The sequence below is a fragment of the Mastigoproctus giganteus genome, chromosome 14, assembly GCF_048544385.1.
Source record: "Mastigoproctus giganteus isolate SK-2022 chromosome 14, ASM4854438v1, whole genome shotgun sequence".
Taxonomy (NCBI): domain Eukaryota; kingdom Metazoa; phylum Arthropoda; class Arachnida; order Uropygi; family Thelyphonidae; genus Mastigoproctus; species Mastigoproctus giganteus.
The window spans coordinates 59,132,867-59,153,595 of record NC_143588.1 but is presented as its reverse complement, the minus strand read 5'-3'; the positions used below and the strand labels follow the sequence as shown (position 1 = coordinate 59,153,595).

The 20,729-nt window shown below is 37.0% G+C and overlaps 1 protein-coding gene across 1 annotated transcript in view; it reads left to right on the top strand.

Annotated features, from left to right (window-relative positions):
* Positions 1-20,729, top strand: part of ergic53 (lectin, mannose binding protein ergic53) — a 207,475-nt gene that overhangs the window by 14,990 nt on the left and 171,756 nt on the right. The window contains exons 2-3 of the mRNA XM_090389265.1: positions 12,828-12,884; positions 17,788-17,885. Of these exons, the coding sequence (XP_090245391.1) occupies positions 12,828-12,884; positions 17,788-17,885 (155 nt within the window). The remainder of the gene's footprint in view (positions 1-12,827; positions 12,885-17,787; positions 17,886-20,729) is intronic.

The window sequence follows — 20,729 nt, the reverse complement described above, 5'->3', positions numbered from 1 at the left end:
CAGGCCAAGCCTTGAGTACTGTGTACAGGTCTGGAGGCCTCATTTTAGGAAGGATGTAGATTTGCTTGAGCATGTACAGAGAAGGGCAACAAGATTGGTGCCCTTCTCTGTACAGAGAGAGAGAAGGGCAACAAGATTGGTGAGGGGAATGAAGGGGATCCTCTTACCAAGAGAGGCTTAAGTTCTGCAAATTGCAGTGGCTGGAGACTAGGCACCTGCGCGGTGATCTGATTGAGGTGTATAAGGCCTTTAATAGGTTGAACACGCTGAATTCTGATGGGATCTTTCTGCTTGTTCAGATTACGAACCTAAGGAGGCATAAATTCAAATTAAGAAAGGACAGATGTAGAATAGATGTGCGGAAATTTGCCTTTAGCCAGCGGGTGGTTAATTGCTAGAACAAACTTCCATCTGTCGTTGTGGAAGTTGATAGGTTGCATAAATTTAAGGAGGAAGTGGATAGGCATTTGGACGGAATGGTGGTTTTTTTTTTTTTTTTTTTTTTGGCTGATGCTGCATAAGCTCATACACATTTGTTTTCTTGCATCACATGCCACTACTACTACTACTACATCAGCCAGTGCAATACCACCACTTTGCTTATACAGGCTTGAAGTGATAAAACCCATGTTTAGTCTCCAGAGCAAAGTTCCCCTCAAACCCCCCATTCTTTTCTGTCATGCAGTAGGATTGATGTCTTTTGAGGTTGATGAACACCATGGCAGGATCCAAACTTCCTTACATATCGAGGGGTACAGCTCTAAAACAGCATTTTCAGGCTGGCTGCTAGCTAGTACACCAGACCGAACGCATTGGTAACTCTCTAGGAGGCTTCCGGATCAGCTAGTGTATAATCTTGCTGCTTCTACTCTGCCAGATAGTGATTGGAAGGACTCCGAGTAATGTGTATGCGGGAGGCATTGTCGAGGCCATGTTATGTCAAGGATCTGGATATATTCTTACCAAGTGCAAGTCATATCCAAAAATTTCATTATTCATACAGCATGAAGTAATGAAATTACTCCCCCACCCCACAAATTTTTTCTTATTATTGAATACAGCATGAATTGTCAAACTAATAGAGTTGTTTGTTTGTTCGTTATTTGGTTTTTAGGAGCATTAGCAACTAAGGCCATATTGGTCTGTTAATATGCGGTGGTCATTCCCTGACCTTTCTGCATCCTCCATATTTGGTGGTGACAGGCTCGAACCCCGGTCTAATCAAGAAGCATGTGCTACGCACTGCTGCTCCTTCCCACCTGGCTACGGAGGCGCCTAACTAATAGAGTAAACTTATTTGAAAAAAGATGTAAACCTCCCAAGCACTTCCTAGTTCATTTCATAAATATACGTGGTCTCAATGACGTCCATTTCCACTTACATTCTGCCAAACCCCATATACTTTTTCTGACTGAATCTCAGTTATCGGCTAATTCAACCACTGCTCATCTCAGTTGCCCAAATTATTCGCTGTATGATTCCTTTCGCCTGAAAGGTGGTACTTGTGCCTCTGTGTGTTCCGATGTTCTCTGTCAGAGACTTGGTAATTTGGAATCTTCTCTCTTTGATCTTCTCTGGCTTAAAATCTCTCTACCTTATTCTGTCAAATTCATCTGTTGTCTCTACTGTTCTCCCACCTCCTCTAATCACTTTCAACTCTGACTTCCTTTCTTTGCAACTTGACTCTCTGTGGTCCAACTTTCCTAATAGTGAGGTAATTTTTCTTGTGGTGATTTAATGTTCACACCTCCAGCTGGCTTCCGTTTTCTAGTTGCATAGACCTAGCTGGTCAAGATGCCAAGGCTTTTGCAATTACTAATGACCTTGCACAGATTGTTCATTTGCCTACTAGAATACTGTACAATCCTAATCATATAGCCAACATGCTTGATATTTTTCTCACAAACAACTCTTCTAAGTACACGGTACAAAGTAAGTGGTCCTTTAGGCACCTCAGATCAAACTTGGTGACTGTCCCTTCTTCAATGGAGCCTTTATATCATGTCTATTCCAAACCTCTAGTTGTATGGTATTACAATAATGCAAAATGGGATGATCTGCAAGATTTATTTTCTTCTTTTCCTTGGTCGGATTACTGTTTCAAAATTGCTGATGACAACATTTGCTCAGATCATGTCAGTGAAATTATTCTTGCAGGAATGGAATCCTTTATTCCACACACTCCACCTTAAAATGTCCTCCTTTATCCAAACTTTGGTTTTCCAATAAATGTGCTAAGGCTGTTCAAGAGAAGAATGTTGCATATCGTAATTGGCTTATTTCCAGTACTTTAGTTTTATTTTCTGTCTACACCAGAGCTTGCAACAATTGTAGAGCAGTTATTAATCAATCCAAACTAGATTTTGAACAGGCCAAGAGTATAAAACTTGCTTCTTGCCCTAATGGTAACAGAACATTCTGTTCTCTTGCCAGAGCTATTGGCCACAACTTTTTGCCCATCTCTGCTCTCACCTCTGTCAAAATCAGATGGTTCTGTTGTCATTTCAGCTAAGGATAAAGCTAACCTGCAGAGCATCCCATTTTTCTTTAAGTCCTGTATTAATGGACTTGGTGAAACACCTCCCAACCCACTCCATTCAATGTCTCCTGTGGACCTCCATCAAAAGGATGTCAGAAGGATTTTGATGAATCTTGATGCTAAGAAAGCTCTAAGTCCTGATGGTATTTCTCCATTTGTTCTCAAAACCTGTGCTCCTGAACTTACTCCTATTCTTTGCTGCCTTTTTTCGCTTTCTTATTCCAAAGTGGGTTTCCTTCTGCTTTGAAATTTGCTCACATCCAGCCAGTTCCTAAAAAGGGTGACAAATCCCTCCCATACAATTATCGTCCCATTGCAATTACTTCTACTCTTTCTAAAGTAATGGAGAAATCAATTAACTGCCAACTCTTAAACTACCTAGTAACCTTCCATCTGATCAACGATCGCCAGTATGGATTTCGTCACTGTCGATCCACTGGCTTACTTTACCCATTTATTAACAAATTCAATGGAAACGTTTGGTGAAACACAAGCAGTTGCTTTTGACATCTGAGAGCCTTTCGATCATGTTTGGCATAAAGGCCTTCTAAACAAGCTTCTGTATTATGGTTTGTGAACTTTTTTTCGTAATTGGGTGTCCAGTTTTCTCTCTGACCGCTCGCTGAAGATGATGGTAGATGGCTCTCTGTCTTCTAACTTCTCCACTAATGCTGGTTTCCCCCAAGGTACAGTTCTTTCCCCCACTCTTTTCCTCTTGTATGTTAATGACCTTCTTCCATCGATTGGAAATCTTATCCATAGTTTTGCTGATGATAGCACTTTGCATTCCAGTTTGAGAAACCTCCCTGCTCGATCAGCTTCAACTTTTCGAATATCAGCTACCAATTCCTTAAATGCCGATCTCCAGATAATTCTCCACTGGGGCAATGACAATTTAATTGATTTCAATCCTTCCAAAACTCTGTCCTGTCTTATATCTCACAAAAAGGATTCTTCTGCTACTATGCTTATCGTTGGTGACACTGATTTCTAGGCAAGATGATATATCTCTTTTGGAGATTACCCTGACTTCTAATCTCTCTTGGCCCAAGCACATTATAAATATTGCTTCCTCTGCATCTGAAAAACTTGATTTTCTCTTTTGCTCTCGTCATTACTTTTCTTCCAAACAGCTGTTTGCTCTGTACAAATCGCAAATTTGCCCTACCATGGAATATTGTTCCTATGTCTGGGGCAGTGCCCCCAAGACCTCTCTCAGGTGTCTAGATTCCATTCAGAAGAGGGAAGTTAGATTAATTAATGATTCATTTCTAACAGAGTCTGTCCACTCGCTGTCTCATAAATGTACTGTTTCTGCTGCATGCCTTTTCTACAGATACTTCCATGGACACTGTTTTTCTGAATTGGCTTCTATAATTCCTGCTCTCTTTCAAAACAGTCCGAACACATGCAAACAACCTTCCTCCTTACGTTCCTGAAAATTACAGTCTACATTAGTTCAAGTCTAATGTCAACAACTATCTTCTTTCTTCTTCTCAACTGCCAACCCATGAATGGTACTAATTACTATAGGTTCTAATACCTATTGTGTTTAGGGTTTTCATAAAAAAAAAAAAAATTGTCCTATACATAGCAAACTGTATTAGCTTGAGTACCACGAGAACTGTGGCTGGGCTCAGTGCAGAAGTTTATATGGTCAACAAACTATGCCCAAATTATTGAATTATTTTTGGTGTTGAGGAGTTTACTAACATTGCACATTCCTGAATGTGGTCACACGTTCTGTGGACATTGAAGTAACAGTAGTTTTTCTTACATTTGAATAAGGAGATGTTTGACTGTTCCACACATTATTAAATGCTGTGCTCAGAATCTGGGATTTTCCCTCAAGCTTTTTATCATGGTTATTCACATAAATAGTGAAAGTATGACACCAGCAAACAGTTTAAAAAAAATAATGAATGGAGGAAGGTTTTAAAAACCAAATCTGTTTGGTATTTCTGTGAAAATACTTAAGGAATTGTTGGCTTAATTTTAACGAATGTCATTGAACTAAAATTTCTTGATAATATGAATTCTCCCACAGAAACAGCATATAGTAGCCAAGAGAACTGATTTAAATGATAAAAGAATGTGTAACAAATATAGCTATTCTTGAGTTGTTAGCAAAATAAGAAAACAAAATTTAATCATGTGTTAAAAGCATTTAAATACACTGTTCAAATTATGGGTGAAAATAAGCTAATCATGTAGGCTTTTATAAAGAGTTTTTCAACAATGCACAGTGGAATCAAAGAATTCCATGTTGAATTTTTAATTCAACAAAATATATTCACAAAAAATTAGTCTTCAAAATAAGGTCCTTAGATAACTGTATTTACTTTTTTTTTTTTCCATTAGTTACATTCTTGTAGTTTGTCTTGTATACTCTCTGATCCTTATGTGGTTGTCCAGGAGTATAAATAAACAGAAAATTTACTATTATATACAGTCTGTAGCAGGGGTTTTCAACCAGGGGAAGGAATTGGGACCACAGATCGACAGACTGAAATTGTTGGAATATTGATCTTTCTACAAACTTCAATTCTACAGATTGTACATAATCCACCAGACATCACACTTTATTGGATGTCACATATCAAATTAAAAATAAAGATAAATATTTCACTTTATCTTTTTAGAATGCACCTTTTGAGTCAGACAAACTTGGAAAGGGGGGGGGGGTGGAGAAATGACATTCTGACATGCATGGATGAGCTAAAACTTTGACCAGAGAGTTGTTATGCAAATCAAAGCAACTGCAGGTGAACTAGAGCACAGGTCGGAACATGGAATAAAAAACACCTGATGCTGAGCTCCGTTAATCAGTGTTACTCTTATTCTTCAGATGGGAAAGGCAGCAGACTTAGAGAGTTTGACAAAGGCCAAATTGGAATGGCCAGATGACTGGGTCAGAGCATATCTGAAACGGCATGGCTGGTGGGGTGCTCATGGTTAGTACCTACCGAAAGTGGTCCAAGGAGGGGGAACCCATGAACCGCCGGCGAGGTGTTAGACAAACATGGCTCATTGATGCTCGGAATGAGCTAAGGCTCTCCTGGATGGTACTTGGCAACAGATGGGCGACTGTGCCTCAACTCGCCAGTAATTGGAATGCTGGTGATGGGAGTAACGTGTCATGACACACAGTACATCGAACCCCTGCTGAAAATTGGGCTGCATAGCTGCAGGCTGCTCTGAGTGCCCATGCTAACCACGGTTCACCGGCGACAGTGCCTACAATGGGCATGGGAGTCATCTGGCATGGAAAGTCATCTGCTCCCACTTTCAAGTTTCAAGTGCAATAGGAATCTTGAAGAATCAAGTTTCCTATTGCACCATATGGACTGCTGGGTATGTGTGCGTCGTTTACCTGGGGAAGTGATGGCGCCTGGATGCAGCGCGGGACGAAAACAAGCCAGTGGCAGCGGTGTCATGTTTTGGGTGCTGTTCTGCTTGGAGAACCTGGGTCCAGTCTCCATGTGCTGGGCACTCTGATGTCTACCACCTACCTAAACATTATTGCTGACAAGGTACACCCTTTCATGGCAACGGCCTTCCCTTCTGGCAGTGCTGTCTTTCAGCAGGATAATGTGCCATACCACACTGCCCAAATTGTTTGAGACTGGTTCACAGAACATGAAGACTTCCAGGTATTGTCCTGGCCTCCAAATTCTCCAGACATCAATCCCATTGAGCATCTGTGGTTTGACTTGGAACATCAATTCCGATCTGCGGCATCTCAATCACGGACCTTACAGGAGGTAAAGGATCTGCTGGTTACGTGTTGGTACTAGATACCACAAGACACATTTAGAAATATTGTAGTGTCCATGCCTTGCCGGGTACGAGCTATTTTGCCTGCATGTGGAGGACCAACATCATATTAGTTAGGTGATCATAATGTTTTGGCTCATCGGTGTATGGTGAAAAGGGTGAATAGGGCAAAAAAGGTTGAGAACCACTGGTCTATAGTATACCCCGTTATAGCAATTTTGAGGGGGCTAGCCATAAAAAGCATAAGTGGATCTGTTTTTCTGGAAGCTGTTTTTTATATTTCATCAATTTTGGTGTGTGTCAGCATTTATATGCAAAATCTTCCCATTTAATGTAATATACTTATCACTGCTATCAAGGCAGTGATAGGTGGATCGGAAAGCTGGTAGCTGGGGGGGGATACACAGACTAATAGCTTATCTAGAGCTGCAGGCAGAGGTGAAAGTGATTCTAGCACTGCTATGATTGATACATGAAGCAGACAGGAAAGCAAAGTGTCTTGAATTTCAGTCCCTGCTGTAGGTCATCATGGAACAAATAAATACATAGGCTATGTTAGATTAATTAAGAGTAAGAACATGTGCATGTATATACTTGAATGTATACTAATGCTAGGAGCATTGGAAATAAATTTGATGAGTTTGAAGTACTGATTGTCATCAAATGCAGACTGTGGGAATGGTGGAAACGTGGTGTCACTCAGATATAAGTGATACTGAATATGAATATGGGGAGGTCAAAGTGTACAGGAAGGATAGATAGGATAGGAGAGGTGGAGTTGAGTTATGCTCTCAGTTAAGAGGCATGTTAAATCTAAGGCAGTGCATCTAGTTGACGTGGGTGACGAGTGCAATGTTGAGTCAGTTTGGCATGATATAAGCACTGGGAAAACCAAATTCATAGTAGGAGTGTGTTACATGCCTAATAACTATGATGAGTATACCAAACAGCTATACAGAGAAAGAGGGGGTCAGTAAATCAGAATGTATCACAATGGCATATTTTAACTTTCCAGTTGTTGACTGGAATTTGTGGGATGGTTACTTACAGACTAGCAAGATTTTTGGGGATTTCTTGGATGACTGTTTTCTACAGCAGCATATTAGAGAGACAACAAGAGGAAGCAATATCCTTGATCTCAGGTTTTCAGTAGCAATTCTTCATGAATTAAGAATCTGTAGGTGAAAGACCAACTGGGCAGCAGCGATCAATGTGTACTAATGTGGAATTTAATGAAAGACATAACTACTGTAAAGAGTAAAGGGAAAGGCTTTTGCTTTCATAAGGGTGGATACAGGAGTTTCAGATAGTTTTTAAATACTGTGCAGTGGGACCAACTGATGTTGGTACCAACAGCCAAATTCTAAATGAGAAAAATTCAGGTAAGTAATCAAAGAAGCTACTAGGTGTTTCATACCAATGAAGAAATACTGTTCAAAGTTTCAGATATAAATGGATGTCAGATGAACTATTGAGACACATGGAAGAGAAAAGTACATGGATGCATATAAATTATCAGGTGATACAGAAGCCTACGGTAGATAGAAATTAGTCTGTAATCAAGTCACAAAGGAGATTAGTCAAGTGAAGGCAGATTATGAGAAGGCTCTGGCAAAGAATAATAGACAAGACTTATGCTTATATTAACAGTAGAAGGAAGGGGTTGAATTTCATTGGGCCACTTGATGTCTGTGGTTTAAATGTTGACCCTGCTCTGGTTGCAGACAAATTGAGTAGGTATTTTGTATCTTCATTCACACATGAGGAATTCTTTAGTGAAGGGGATGCCAGAAATTAGTCACTCTAATGAGGAGCTAAATGACTGTGGTAACTGAAAGAAAAGTGGAGGAGAAATTGTTGAAATTGAACATAAGAAAGGCACCTGGGGTGGATGGAATTTAGCCAATTATATTAAGGGAGGGAGCAAAGGAGCTAAGCAAACCCTTAGCCATAATTATGAGAGCATCCTTGGATTTAGGGGAGGTCCCCACTGATTGGAGCCTCTCCAATTCATGAAGGAGGGGATCTAAAGGTTGTTGTTATTTGGTTTTTAGGAGCATTAGCAACTAAGACCATATTGCACTGGGGATATGCGGTGGTCAAACCCTGACCTTTCCGCATCCTCCGTATTTGGTGGTCAAAGGCTCGAACCCCGGTCTAATCAAAAAGTGTGTGCTATTCAATGCTGCTCCTGCCCACCTGGCTACGGAGGCGCTGGATCTAAAGGAAACATGAGTAATTACAAACCTGTTGATAGTTTTAATGTCTTTTCCAGGGAAAATAATGGAATCACTGGTTAAAGAAGGAATGCAGGACCATCTGGACAGGCATGCAATTACAGCATGGATTTGTTAAGGGGCAGTCTTGTCTAACCAGTCTGAAAAATAATTTTCACATCATATACTTGGATTTCAAGGCTTTTGATACTGTTGCACATAAAAGACCGCTGTACAAACTGGGGCATTAAGGGCAAGTTACTGCTGTGGATATAGGAATGATTACAAGAATACAGAGTGGTTATTGATGGACAGTGCTCTTCATAGACTAATGTTATTATTGGAAGTTCCCCAGGGTTCAGTGCTGCGGCCATTGTTGGTTTCAGTATTTATCAATGATATCGATGAAGGTATATCTGGCTTAATGTCTAAGTTTGCAGATGATACAAAGGTTGGCAGGGTGGTTAATGACAGTCATCAGAGTGAACTACTGGAAAAAGATATAGGACAATATGGTTGAGAAATGGCAGTTGAAGTTTAACATTGACAAATGCAAGGTACTGCAAACAAATGGGTTTTGCTGCTACCCCTGTACAGTACCTCCAGAGTAACATCAATTGTGCAGTGAGACAAGATGTTCTCTGAGCAGTGCAGAAATATTGCTGGGACAGCTCAAGGGGTTTTGCCAACGATATACAGAAATTTTGCTAGAAGGATAAGGAGGTGATTTTCCCTTTGTATAAAGCCATGGTTAGACCACAGCTTTACAGACCTGTTAGTAGCTTAATGTCTTTTCCAGGGAAAATAATGGAATTGCTGGTTAAAGAAGTAATGCAGGACCATTACTTCTTTAACCAGTTTCTCTTTCTGAAGGCCTCACTTTAGGAAGGAAGTAGACTGGCAATTCTGCTTCTGCTGGAATGGCAGACATACATTGGTCCTATTCCACCAATCCTTTTTGCACAATATATTTACTGTCTCTGACAATAGTTGCTGACTATAACTAGCTCCTGTGGGACCAGTGCATTCTGCCTTGAAGATTGCTGCTATTTTGCCTGATGCATAAGAATGTGCCTTGCGATTGAGTATGGCAGCTGAGAGCTTATAGGCCCCCCCTCCCATTTTATTTCTTTCAACTGCATCTACCCTCCTTCACGCTCTTATAGATAGATGCCCATCAGAATGTTGGTGCCTAATTTCTTCACACTCTCTGCACACACAAAGACATCTTGTATAGATTTGTAGATAGATCAGAATGATTAGTACAAGTGTAAAGTGTATTCGTGTCAAACGGCACCAGGGGTTTTCCCCCATCTCCACATAGTATACATTGTCATGTGAAACAGAACACTGTTGAGGCCAGAGATTTAAAAGTGTATGGATTTTGTACATGTGTACTGTCGTGTACCATTGTTCATCTGGTCATTTAGCCGGTGGATCCCTACTGAGGCCCAACGTTGCCCACACTTGGCCCCGTGGAGGCAGACCAGGTACACCAGTATTACAATTATTTACTCTGGTAGGCCCTACCACCTAATTTCCTGAGATTTCAGTGGCTAGAGCCTATGTAAAAAAAAAAAAAAAAAAAAAAAATGGGCTAGACACTAGAGGTTTAGATAAGGCCAAGATAGGTTTTAAATGAAGGTTAGGTTTAATTTTCCACATTGAAGTTTAGCAGCTTGCAGTGGGACATTCACAGTCGGTAAAGGTAGAGTGGGGGAAGACTGAAGATTGGGGGGAACAGGTAGAAGTATGGGAACGAAAGAGAAGGCGATCCCAGGAGTGTCAGTGGAGCAAGCCCCACCAGGGAAAAAAGGGGGGCAGGGGAGGGGATGAGACAGAGGCCCATCTCTTCCCCTTCCCTGCCTAGGGATAGGGTTTTAAAAGTGAACTGCGAAAAGGTGCCCAGTTCAGAACACCAGGCGACGTGCTGCAGCAGAGTTGCAGTGGTCATGTGGTCCAGTCGTTGCTTCGCACATGGGAGAAAGAGTCCCGTCCAGAGAGAGATCATTGTCTAGTAGGAGTCCGCATATATGGTGTCGGATCGCCTATCATTTGTGATGGATGTTCAATCCTAGGAGAGAGAGAGTGAGGTCCTACCAAAATGGCCATAGTCTGATTCAGTTTGGATGCTCAGGTGCAGGGAGCCCTGGGCTAATGGCGTGCATTATTGATTGCAATTTGTGTTCTCCTTCTTGCAAATAAGTCTTGTGCAAATTTGGCGAGCACACTATATTCATCGAAGCTGTCCAGGAGATGGTGTTCCCAGTCCTGAGGTAAGTAAGTTAGTCTGGTGATTAGGATTCCACGTAGGTCGTCGTACAGTGGGCATTGGTGCATCAAATGTTGCCAGCTCTCACGTTTCCCACATGGACAATGTGGGTCCTCCACAAGCCGAAAGGCTGCAAGTTTTTCATTGAAAGGTCCGTGACCCGTCAGGATGTAAGTGGAGTGCAGTCCTGGGTGGAGCCAAGGCGGTGATTTAGGGTACACTTTGTGTATGTCAGGAAGAAATTTCCTTGTCACTTCTCCTTTGGTGCTGTTTGTCCAGCGGGTTTGCCATTCTTGTTTTAGATGCCCCAATAATCGGGTCTTTTCTGTCTTTCTGTCATTTGTAGGTTAATGATTAGTACAGTTGATTTTTTTTTTTTTTTTTTTTTTTCCCTACTTTTATGAGAATTTCCCACCTTGTTAGCATGTTCTAAAGTTTTAACATGTTTTTTTGAACTGCTGCAGGAGATTTTTGTTTTTGATTACTTATGTTTTTACATTTGAGTTAAAGTTAGTGTGTTATTATGTTGGCCTATTCACATATCTATATGCTTTTCAATAGAGTTATAGTTTTATAATACGGACATGTTTCAAATAATATTACAGTATTAAGCATTGCATATTATAAATGTTATTAATGTATCACTGTCATAATATTTGTAAAGAAATAAGAAAATGAGGCAGCAGGGAGAGGATACTGGGAGTCAGATATGTACTACAGCATTCTTCCTGGATTCAATATCTTGTTAAATAGCCAGCCCGGCCCTTTTACTCCTGGTACTGCCCATGCTTCAGCTGGTGTACTATCTGGATCTATAGCTTTTCCTAGTTTTATCTTTGCCACAATCTCAAAACTTTCTAAAATTGCCTAATCAAACTCATATTTCGTGCTACCTCATTTATATGGTCTTATGCTGCCTCCTCATTCAACAGGTGCTCGAGTTGATTCTTCCACCTGTTTATTTTCTCCCTGTTGGTGAAGTTTCTTTGGTTCTCATCCTTCATATATGTAATGTGTTCCAGATCTTGTTTTTTTTTTGTCCTCTTGTTTTTGAAAATTTATATCTGCTTTTTCCCCTTATTCATTTTCAAATTATTGTAGAGAGTATCATATTCTTTATACTTTGCTTTTTTTATCTTAGCCCTCCTGTACCTCTCAAAATCCTCTGCCTCCAATTGATCTTCTCTAATCTTTAAAAATCTTGCTGATCCACTTTTGCACCTCTTCACACCACTACCACCACCAAGTCTTTGTGCATCTTTGTTGTTTGGATTTTCCCACTGCTTCTTTAGCTGCAGATTTTATCCATTTAGCCATTTGTATCCACATTTTATTAGTGCTTTCATTACAGTCCCAATATCTTTTTTTTTTTTTTTTTCCAGTATCTTCTTCCTGAACCTTTCTTTTCTCAATTTCCACCATTTAATCCATCACACGTCTTTCTGGATCTTCATACCATTACTATTATTTTTGAACTGCATTTGTATTATTTTTTTATTATATTATTAGAGGAAATCAGTGTGTTATTAACACCAGTTAATATTGTGTTTTGTTCATGTGGTATAACAGTATTCTCCCCAGAAAACTTTGCCAGCTGGGTGGCATTATGAAGTAGCCAGGTGGGGAAGTGTAATACTACGCAATATTATAAAATTTTCTGTTATTTTTAAATGTGTCTTAAGCAATCCAGAGCAAAAATTAATTGCATAATTTAATGTTATATGCTCCCATTGCATTGATCTCTATCGCATAGCATGTTCGAATTAATATTGATTGAGATCAGCGAGCAGTACCATATGGTACCGCGACAATCACTTAAATTTTAGCCGGTTAAATTCACCAGGCGGTGCACCCATTTGATAGGTCCTGGGGAGAACACTGTATAACTTTCTTATGATTCATCCTTTGCACAAATATTTTATATATATATATATATATATATATATTTTTTTTTTTTTTTTTTTTTCTGTTTAGTGTAGAATAATTTTGTTTGAAGTAAAAAAAAATAATAATTGATTTTTAGATGCCATTGCCAGTGAAGAAATGGTGAGAATAACCCCTTCTTTAAGGAGTAAAAAAGGTAACTGTTTTAATTTTCAAAAAAAATATATTTATATAATATATATTATATTTTGGTGAAAAAATAGTCAATGACAGTTAAGCATGGAGATATTTGTTATATATAAAAGTTTTCTGCTTATTAATGAAGTGAAATTTATGAAATAATTGATGTACATTATGTGGTTTAAATTACAGTAGAATTCCAATTAACTAGTACCACTTATTCAAAAATTTTTTTCACTTTTATTTTTTCTTCTAATTTTGCTCAAGGAAATAAGCATGTCTATTATTTAACTATAATAAACTAATAACCAAATTTTGTCCATATTACCCTTGGTATAATAATAACCACACTGATATTGTTAAGAGTGAAAACTTCAATGGATAAAAAAGCTACTGCAGATTCACCACTACCTGAATTACTAGAAATTATGTTAATGGCTATGCAATAGTAAAATTTTTTTTTTTTTTTTTTTTTCTTCCCCAGCAGAATTTTTATACATCACATCAGTGTGCCTGGTATATGGAGGATGCATTGATTTACCCAGTTTGCTTGGCTTTCCTCATAGATACATGAAATTTCCTTTTTATGTGCTTGTTCTTTAAATTTTCATTTTGTGTAATGTCCGTTATATACCACTTTCTGTAAACAGTGGTTTTATTTATACAGTTTCAACTTAATAATTAATTCTTTGAACATTTGTTTTTTTTTCCCTGCACAAAACTAGAGAAAGAATGAACTAAATTAGCTACATTATGATGCTTTTCAATTGCTATTGCTGAAGTATTTTATTTTATTTATTTATTTTTTTGTAGCTCTTTTTTACAATATCATACTCAAATAAGTTCAAGGTAACTACTTACTCAGGTAAGAGTAAGTTCAAGTTTATCATCATGTGACAATGGCAAAAGTTTTCTTTTTTTTTTTCTCTAAATAAATTATTTAACTTGTTAATATTGTGAATGAACAATGTTAATAAGTTAAATTAACATTGTGAATAAACAATAACCAAAGCATGCACATCTTGAAACTGGAGCTAGTTTTGCTGTTGCTCACTGTGCAGTTCATCAGCCTGTTGAGAAGAGATCCCAGAGCATTGCTGTGCATATGTGTAAATTATTTGCTGTACATTTGCCTTAAGAGTCAGTTTTAAAGTTGCTTTGTTTGTGACTTATGAATAAGATGAAAGTTTAATCATTTATAATATTGGTTATAAATGCAAATCAGTGAACATCACTCAACACAGCGGCAACCCCCAAGGCAGAATGCACTGGTTCCAAAGGAACTAGTTGTTGTAGATGACTGTTGTCAGGGAAATGGGGAACATATTGTGCAAAAAAGATAGATGGAACAGGACCAGGGTATGTCTGCCAGGGGCAGAGATTGATGATGTTGTAGAGCAGATATATGATCATTTAAGGGCACAAAGGGTGATATTGTACACCTTGGCACTAATGATATTAAGAATAGGAGAACTGCACTGATGAACTGCATAGTGAGCAACAGCAAAACTAGCTCCAGTTTCAAGATGTGCATGCTTTGGTTTATTGTTTATTCACAATGTTAATTTAACTTATTAACATTGTTCATTCACAATATTAACAATACTCTTAAATTCCTACTTAACAATATCGGATACTTACTCGTAGAGCTTTGTGTACTCTATCACAGTTTGCTGAAGAGATTGTAAAAAATAAAAATTAAAACTAATTAATACTATAAATAGATATACTAACAATAATTCAAAAACTTAAATCTAAAAAGTAAAATTATAGAAGGAACTTCTATAATTTTAATTATAGAAGGAACTTAAACTTCTAGAAATTAAACTTATAGATAAGTTTAATTTCTAGAAGGAAGAAATTAAACAAAAGAAAAGGAACTTAAAATAGCAAAACTGTGACAGGTACAAACAGAAACGAGTAAGTATGAGGCATTACATCAAATGGGCTGTCAATCCACTCAAAGCCCCCGACGAAGTAGGGGATTGACGGCCACGTGATGGAATGCAAAAATGTATTATAATAAATTAAGTATGATAGTAATAAGATAGAAGTATACTGTTAATAATAATTAGTAATTACCTTTTGCTACAGATAAAAAATTTTCATCAGTAATTTATCATGAAAATTCATTAAGCATTAAACTTCTAAACCTAATATGTATAGGCCATGTGGATTTAAGATGACCTAAATAAGGCTACCTTAATGACCAGAATTGTATGAACACTAATGCCTATATGTAAAAACCACTAATAATAGGTAACATTCGAACAATTAGAAACAAATATTTACTGGCACGTATAATGTTCAATTGGCCAATACGGCAAAAACAATGGCATTAACGATGCACAAAAGAAAGATTAAAATACAAAAGAATACATACATCTAAAAGTAATATTAATATATAAACCAGCATTTTTCATATATATATATATATATATATATATATATATATATATATTAATACAATTTAATAATTAAATTAATGACTATATAGTACTGGGTGAAAAAAAATTTTTTTTTTTTTTTAATTTATCATACTATTTCTTTCCTTTTGCAGTTTTGCAAGCATCAGATTTTTCATACCAACAAAATCATTATTCTGTGGAGATAGATTTGGTTGACAATTTAGAATAGTGCAATAGTTGATCATTTGTGGATGAAATTTTTGACAACAAGGTTGTTTCTAACCATTACCCTGAGGTGTATAGCAAAGGACTGGCATGGCCTTCAATGTCAGTTGATTTGTGACATCGAGTAAAAACCCATGCTGGGGTTATCTCTGAGTGTTTCAGAAGAATTTGCAAATCAGTCTTGCACTGAAGAAAGCACTTGAATATAATATTTTCTGTTGGAAGGAATTGGATCATGTTTTATACAACTTTGTACTCAGACTGCAACACATGATTAATAAATGTGGAGGGATACATTGAACATTTGGCATGAATTCCTCAATTTGCTAAATACAGTTAAATGTTAATTTCTATTTCTTAACAATATTTTATATTCTTCAGATGAATAAAATGGTAATATTTAATACATTACTAAGGTATCAAGATTCTGACAAGGTGTTTAAACATAAAAAAAAAACTTCATTGGGATTTCCTACCAGGTTCAAGTCACACTGACCATCATTAAAAAAAAAAAATTAAGAGCATGGTTTATTAATTTCTTTAGTTTTTAATATCTAAAAACTAATTAGAATATAAAAACTAATAATTAGAATTCTAATTTCTTTTTAAGGAGAATTCAACAATTAATGTAATGAACACAAGGTGAAGCAAGCTATTCTTAATAAGCAACGAAACTCTTCTGCCATAATAAAAGCATATATTAAGTCACAGTTAATGTTCCAGTTTTCAGGTTATTGCTTCTAATGTTATGTGAATAATTGCAACAATTAACAGGATTTAAGAGTGACAATTTCAGACACAAGAAAAAAAATTGAAGACCTGATTTGACTTATTTAAGCTTATGATTGCCAGAGAATGTAATGTTTCTGAGGGATTGATACTGATCATTCTCTCTGAAACTTGGCCCTGGCAGAATTCAGATCTCACTGAGTACTAAGAATGCAAACTTCTTTTCAGTGCAGGCATTTGTGAGAAATTTATGATTGCATCATGGAAATCCGCAGGGGATTTCTTTCAAGGATAGTGACTATATATTTTATCTTTAATGCAGAGAAAGTATATAATTATAAGAATTGTAACTGGTGATGAAACATGGCTCTTCATCCCTGGGATCCTTTCAACATGAACTTCGTCCTTTCAAAGTAAACACCATGGGAGAGGATATACCACCATATGTGGCATATAATCTATCAAAAGGAATTCTTTTGATAGACTATGTGCCACACATAAAAAAAAAAAAAAAAAACTTAACTGCTATGCCTGTGCTGCTATTGTCACAAATTTGAGGGGGCCATAAAGGGAGGGAGAAAAGAAATCGACAGTGTTTTATTTCTTCATGATAATACTCCTCTACAAAATTCCCATAAAGCAGCTTGCTGTTTTAAGAGATATGGATTCCAGGAATTAAACCACCCATCATACAGTGCAGAGCTGGTTCCCAGTGATTATTCTAAAAGTTACCTTAAAAGTTCTAAAAGTAACCTACAGTAGATAATGTTTTGAGTGATCCTCATGTAAATTATAACCAGAGATGTAGTTATCCCACTGCAATCATAATTGTGGTAGGGACTTCAAACTGAAAGGGATCTAAAGCTTAGGAAAACATTTTTTAAAAAATTTCACTGCATGGACCAACCTTGAATGGAGGTTGGTGGCTGATGATTCTTTTTTCTTTGGTGGTGCTGGTTTTCTGCAGTTATGACACCAGTTTTAATTTAAAACTGGGTTATAATTCAATCTCAGATTGGTTTGAGTGTAAGGAAGACTGTTTTTTAAGTCTTCTTGAAAACAATAATATAATAAGCTGTGGGGGTGGGTAATAAGTGGACACAATGCATTCCACCTGTTGATAATAGAGAAGAGAGCAGCCATTCAGCTTTTTGAATCCTAAGCAATCAGGCAGGAAAAAAGTAAGATGCACTATAGCCTCTCTTAAAGCAGTCATTGAATGTATAAAACAAAAGTTATTTTTCCTGCATATCCTGATTTATTAGAAAAAGAAATGCTAAGATAATCTTAATGAAAAGAATTACAGTATCCCAGTAGCCTTTCACCACTTGAGCCTTCAATTGGGTCATGCTCAGACTTTTCATATGAATTTAATGCAGAGAAAGTGAAATTATTATTACAAGAGAAATTTTAATAGGTACATGAAATGAAAAAAATTCTTTTTTTCAGAACAACATTGTGTTATGTTTTTTCAATTTTGTTTTTAATAGTTATTAATATGGTTAGAGAAGTTCAATAAAGGTTCAGAAAAAAAAAAAGTTTCATTTTATATTGTAGGTTCAATATGGACTAAAAGTAAAACTAATTTTGAATGGTGGGAGATAGAGATGGTGTTTAGAGTTAATGGACGAGGACGTGTAGGAGCAGATGGTTTGGTAAGTTTGATTTTAGTTATATTATTTTTGGATCTAATAAAGCTAATATCCGAGACATAGTATCTTATGAAGCATCTAATATAATCAAAGTGGAAAATAGAATTTTTTTTTATTAATAATAGAAATATTGATAATAATTTGTCAGTAGTAAAGGAATGAAATGCTGAAAAGTTTGACAAGTTACATGCATTTAATTTATTCATTAATTTTTTTTTAATGTTTCTGATCTGGTGCTTATTTTTTTTTTTATTTGAAGCATCTGTTTTATGCTTCAAAGTTAGCAAGGAATTGTAAAGAACACATTTTCAGTAACATTTAGCACTGGGTGTTTTAAAACTATTTCATTAGATATTTTTACCACCAGTGACTCAAATTATATGCAATTCCGTAGTTATAAAAAGCAGGAGAATTAAAAAAAAAAAAAAAAAAAAATGGATGGTATTTCATATGTAAAAGTAAAGCAGCTATGCCAATAAATAGGTTGTTTCACATTTCCCTTTTGTCTTAGATGCGCCATCATTTCATGTGATGGGAGACAATGCCAGTCTTAAATTTTCCATAATACTCTTTGGTTACTTTAACCTTCCTTTTCCATCTTCATTTGTATTTGCAAATTGATGATCTGTTGTCCTTTTGTTGGTTTAGTCCAAATTTATTTTCTTGCTCATGGAGGTGTAATATTCTTGGCCTCTTAATTACTAACACATTTACTGCTCATTTTCTTTTTGATTTGCTATTCTTCTGATCAGCACTCTTATCTTCACATTTGCCATTTAAATTCATGCTATTTTTTTCTAGTCATAATACAGCTGAAACTCTTTTAAATGTTTTTTTTTTCCCCTAAATTTTAATATCAGTTATGCATTTGAACTACTTAATCCTTGGAAGTGTGTGTGTGTGTGTGTGTGTGTGTGTGTGTGTGTGTGTGTGTGTGTGTGTTCAATTGATTTAGCTGTTTTGTTTTTTCAGTTTGAATATAATGGCCACGATTGCCAAAACTTCTAATTGTCGTTAATTCTGTTGGTTTAAAACAGTTCACAGTTAGTGAAGCTTTCTGAGGTGAAACAAACAGTGTATAGAATTCTCTTAGTATAGTCAACAAAGGGTGTTATTATATGCTGGCAGAAAAATAGTAGAATGGAAATATACTTTGCTGTATGGAAGAGGCAAAGCTCTTTTTTTGACGGCGCTTTAGTATTTAGTATTAGTAACGGCCACATGGTGCAAGAAATCCTATGGCTTATGCTGCACCAGCCAAAAAAAAAAAAAAAAAACCGAACAAAACAATGATAAAAATAATAAAATAAATAACTAAATAATAATAATTAATAAAAACAAAAAAAATAAAAAGGAAATTAAACCTATCATCCTATGCACTTCCCTTACCCGAAAGTACTATCCAGATGACCTTTGAATTTCCCCAAACTGTCGGCCTCTACCACCCATGAAGGCAACTTATTCCAGTAATTTATAACTCGCTGGCTAAAATAAAACTTCCTGCAGTCCAATCTAAACATTTCCCCCCGTAACTTGAATTTATGTCCCCTAGTTCTAGCATCATTTATAATCTTGAAAATTTTGCCCTCATTCATTTTACTGATGCCTCTCAGAGCCTTAAACACCTCAATCAAATCTCCTCTAAGGTATCTAGTTTCCAAACTCTGCAACCCACATATTCAAAGTCTTTCTTCATAAGGACGCCCTTTTGCTGATCTCACCAGGCGAGTTACCCTTCTTTGCACCCTTTCAAGAAGCTCTGTCTTTCTTTAGGTGCGGTCTCCATAGTTGAACACAGTATTCCAAGTGTGGTCTAACATAAGCCTTATATAATGGGATTATCACGTCCCTATCTCTACTTGCAAAAGTTCGATAGATCATCGATAGGACACCATGGGCCTTCCTTGCAACCTGTTTACAATGCTCAGAGAATTTCATGTCTGACCGTATCATAACACCCAAGTCCCTTTCCTCCAGTACTGGGTTTAGTTGAACTCCACCAAGTGAATAAGGTTTTTTGGGATTACTGTTTCCCAGGGGTAATACCTTACACTTTGTTGGATTAAAGCACAGCTGCCATTTTTCTGACCATTCCTGAAGTCTATCTAGGTCTCTCTGAAGAAGCTCAGCTTGATAGTGATCATTAACTACTCTACCAATTTTAACATCATCTGCAAATTTAGACATCACGCCCTCTATCCCTTCATCAATGTCGTTTATGAAAATTAAAAACAACAGTGGTCCTAATACTGATCCTTGGGGAACCCCACTTCTTACATCAACCCAATCTGAGGAATAGCCATTTATCACAACCCTCTGCCTCCTGCCCTGAAGCCATCCTTCTATCCATCTAAGGATTTTCCCAGTGATTCCAACCTGTTCCAGCTTATAAAGCAAGCGCTTGTGTGGGACTGAGTCAAAAGCTTTGCTGAAATCTAAATAAACAATGTCGAAATTATTCCCTAAATCCAGCTTGTGAGTGACCCTTTCGAAATAGTGAACTAGATTTGTTAAACATGATTTTCCCTTTACAAAACCATGCTGAGTATCCTTGAGAATTTCAATTCGATCCAAATGATCCTGAATTCCACCCTTGATCATTGCCTCCATGATTTTCCCTACTACTAAAGTCAGACTGACAGGTCGATAATTTCCAACTTCACTTTTAGAGCCCTTATGTATGGGAGATACATTTGCACTTTTCCAATCCAAGGGAATCTCCCCAGAGTCTAGTGATGCTTGCATAATTAGCCTCAATGGTTCATTGCACTTGCTTGCCGCCTCTCTTAAGATTATAGGGTATATTCCATCAACTCCAGGAGCCTTACTGATCTGTAGGCTCGACAG